Source organism: Vombatus ursinus, unplaced genomic scaffold (assembly GCF_900497805.2).
Source record: "Vombatus ursinus unplaced genomic scaffold, bare-nosed wombat genome assembly UNPS02011369.1, whole genome shotgun sequence".
Taxonomy (NCBI): Eukaryota; Metazoa; Chordata; class Mammalia; order Diprotodontia; family Vombatidae; genus Vombatus; species Vombatus ursinus.
In genome coordinates this window covers 6,048,396-6,052,186 of record NW_020951147.1, presented here as the reverse complement: position 1 = coordinate 6,052,186, position 3,791 = coordinate 6,048,396, and the positions used below count along the sequence as shown (strand labels likewise).

At 58.2% G+C, this 3,791-nt stretch overlaps 1 protein-coding gene across 1 annotated transcript in view; it reads right to left on the bottom strand.

Annotated features, from left to right (window-relative positions):
* CDC42BPG (CDC42 binding protein kinase gamma) overlaps positions 1-3,791 on the bottom strand; it is a 27,024-nt gene that overhangs the window by 6,613 nt on the left and 16,620 nt on the right. The window contains 5 exon segments of the mRNA XM_027856255.1: positions 122-338; positions 607-688; positions 2,814-2,953; positions 3,044-3,177; positions 3,305-3,410. Of these exon segments, the coding sequence (XP_027712056.1) occupies positions 122-338; positions 607-688; positions 2,814-2,953; positions 3,044-3,177; positions 3,305-3,410 (679 nt within the window).

Here is a 3,791-nt window from a genome sequence, read left to right as displayed (position 1 = left end):
TCTCCCCATTGGCCGTGCCCAGGCTGGCCTTGCCCCTTCCCCACTGCCCCTGCGCTGACCCCGCCCCCTCCACAGCACACTGTGCTCTGGTGGGGAGCCCACACCCAGGGAGGAGGCTCACCAATGATGGCCGCGCAGAGGGCATGGGGTAGCAGGGGCAGCCCGTTGTCATAGGCCTCCTTCAGGGTGTAGATGGGGAGAGGCCGGGGCCGCATGTCCGTCAGGAGGCGATGCAGCTCCCCCAGCACCTGCAGCCAGCGGGCCCTCTCCGCCTCACTGTCGGCCAGGAGCAGCACGGAACACAGGGTCGGGGGGACGGTCAGCTGAGATGCCGTTACCTGAGGGGAAAGCAGGTTGGAGATGAAGGTGGTGGGGAACCCCAGGGTGCGTAGGGTGGGGAGGGTCTGATCCACTATCTCAACCACCCCATGGGCGGGCGAGACGCTCGGACCAGGGTTCTGCCCATCCCACCCCGTGGCTGCCCACCTGTGACAGCTGGAAGTGGGGCCTGTGGGGACTACCCAGGACTGAAGGTCTGGACAACCAGCCCCGGGAGCAGTTTGGGGAGAGGACCACGGCCCAGCGTCTCTCTTTACAAGCACTCACCCTGAAGATGCGCGGTAGGTCCCGGGACTGTGCATGGATGACATCTGATGCTAGGACTGGGGCGGCTGAGAACCGGGGGTCCCTGAGAGCCAGAGAGGAGGGATGGCACCTCCCCTTCTCATTTCCTGGTCCCCAGCCTCCACCCACGCCTCTCCCCTCCGCCCAGCCGCACCCTCCTGGTGGTCGGCCGTCAGCCCAGAATCTCAGAGGCATCGAATGCCCATTTAAAGAGAAATCCCCTTGATGGTGTCCCTGAGAAGGGGCCATTGAGGCACAGGACTGAGATCGACAGAGCCCACCTTGTCAGAGGCAGCCGAGTTGTTGTGGGGCATCAGTAACGTCCTGGAGCTGGACATGACATCAGGTCTACAGTTGCCTCTGAGAGCAAAGCTAAGCCATTCCAAGTGACTCCCTTCAGAGACTTCCTGGCTGGGACAGCCAGGGGGCGCCATAGTGCACAGAGTGCCGGGCCTGGAGTCAGGAAGACTCATCTCCCTGAGTTCAAATCCAGCCTCAGACACTTCCTAGCTGTGTGACCCTGGCCAAGTCACTTCACCCTGCTTGCCTCAATTTCCTCATGTGTAAAATGAGCTGGAGAAAGAAATGGCAAACCGCTGCAGTGTCTTTGCCAAGAAAACTCCAAATGGGGTCCCAAAGAGGCAGAGCCCCCAATTCCTCTGTTCTCCAAATAAACATTCTTAGGTCCTCCAATGAATCCTCCCACCAAGGGTCTCCAGGACCTTCACCCTCTCTGGACAAGTTCTTCCTGGACCAGCTTATCAATGTCTTTCCTGGAAGGTAATGCCAACTTCCCTCCCTTTCTGGCAGAGGTGGGGGGCTACAGGTGTGGAATACAACATACAATGTCAGACTTAGTTGATGTGTCTGCTTTTGCTTCGTTTTATTTTTTCCTTCTTTATTCTTTGCTATGAAGGCTGGCTCTCTGGGAGGCAGTGGGGTACAGGATACACTGGGAAAAGTAGGGCATGGCCAAACAAAGACATCAACCGATTTTAAATTTTTTTTTTTCTGCTTTTTGGTGAGGCAATTGGGGTTAAGTGACTTGCCCAGGGTCACACAGCTAGTAAGTGTCAAGTGTCTGAAGTCAGATTTGAACTCAGGGCCTCCTGGCTGGAGCTCTATCCACTGTGCCACCTATAGCTGCTCCTTGAAAATTTAAAATACAATGGGGCACCCAGCCCGGAAGTGCCCACAGCTCTCCAGGATGCTGAAGGATGGTCACCTCCCTAGTTCTGGAAGCTCGGCATTTTTTACAGGTATTTGGAGGGGTCTGGGGGAGAGCTCAAGCAAGTCACTGCTTTTACTCCGCCATCTTGGCTCCACCCCCACTTTTGAATGCATCCCAATAGCACCATCGGCTTCTGTTGCTGCCCCATCCCAAGAGGACTCAAATGCTGGGAGAACTTGCTGCCCACTCTGACCTCTGGGTCTTTTTCACAGGGGTTGTTGTCTAGACATGCCTTTGTCAATGATTTATTAAGCACCTGCTGTCTATGCACCAAGTAGCAGGGCTACAAATACAAGAGGGAGGCTGTGCCTGCCCTCAAGGAGCTTCTATCCTACAGGGGACACAGCCATTCACAGATAAGAGAAGAGGGCTCTGTAGCCCAGAAGGAGACAGGGATATTGGGCCTCCCCTGCTTTGGGTTTGTGACAATGACCATCTGAACCCAAGACCTGGCCGTGGCATACCAAAGAAGGCTCAAGAGGGCTGTCCTCAGGTATCTGGAGGGCGGTCATGGGCACAGGCCCCTGACTGGAGCCTTAAGGCCCTGACGAGGTGAGCGTCCCCCTGGCAGAGAGCTGTAGGGCCGGCTGAGCCCTGCTCAGCGATGCCCCAGAGGGGGCTGGCCTCGGGCCCTCCGGAGTCTCTGCAATCCATCCCTACTCTTTCCAGCCATTCCGGAGCCCTGTGGCGGAGGACCGACCAGACCAGCCACAGATTGGAGGAGCGTGTCCTTGCTCATCTATAACAAGGCTGACTGGCATGGGGGCACTCCCCCCGGACACCTCCCTCCTGGTTGATGGACTCATGGAGCCCTAGCCTCAGGGGCTCTCCGCTCCCAGCTGCTAGCCTCCATCCTTCTTTCCCTCCCACAGCCTCTGGCCCTCGCCACCATCTCCCAGATGTCTATCCTGCAGGCCCTTATCCATGCCCAGACCTCCCTGCCCTAACCCTTACCCACCTCAAGTCCAGCGTCTGGATGAGGGCGCTACTCGTGGGGCAGAGCTTCGGGTCAGGGGCGTCATATAAGAGGAGGCGGAGGTCGCTGAGCATGGCAAACACCCTCTGCCAGCCTCGGCGCACCCCCGAGGGGCGCGGCACCTAGGTAGGGGAGGAGGATCAGGGGGGCCACGCCTGAGCCAGCCCTGAGTCCGTCCTTCCTGACCCCACCCCTCCCAGGGCCCCACTCACCGACAGGAAGCCCTCATAAGCTGTACCGATGCCAGTCTCAGCGTTGACGCCCAGGACTGTCCGGAGGAGTTCAGGGGGCACAGGGCAGGGAGGAGCCAGAGGGGCACAGGCAGAATGGCAGAAGTAACTGCAGGCTGGGGGGTGCGGGAGAAACAGAAGGGACAGTAATGAAGCCAGGGCGTGGGGCGGGGCAGGGCAGGGAGAAAGGCGCATAGTACCAGGAGGGAGCTCTGGAGTCTGGGCAGGAGAAGGGTGGCTCACCTTCACAGGCCAGCCCCTGGCGGCTGAGGCCAAGCATGAGCGAGGTGCATCTCAGACACTTGGTGGGGGACAGGAAGCTCCGGGGGCGCAGATTATGGGAACCAGGCTGGGAAAGGCAGATAGCCAGATTACACTCCAGGTACCACCAAGTCTGTCTTCGAGGCAGATGCTGCACCCCCCATACACCCAGAAAAGATCACCAATTGACACTTTGTCCCATGGGAATTATTCAGTAACGTTCTCTGTTCTAAGATCCCTCCCAGCTCAGACATCCTCTGCTCTAAGATCCCTCCCAGCTCAGACATCCCCTGTTCTAAGATCCCACCCAGCTCAGACATCCCCTGCTCTAAGATCCCACCCAGCTCAGACATCCCCTGCTCTAAGATCCCTCCCAGCTCACACATCCCCTGCTCTAAGATCCCTCCCAGCTCAGACATCCCCTGCTCTAAGATCCCTCCCAGCTCAGACATCCCCTGTTCTAAGATCC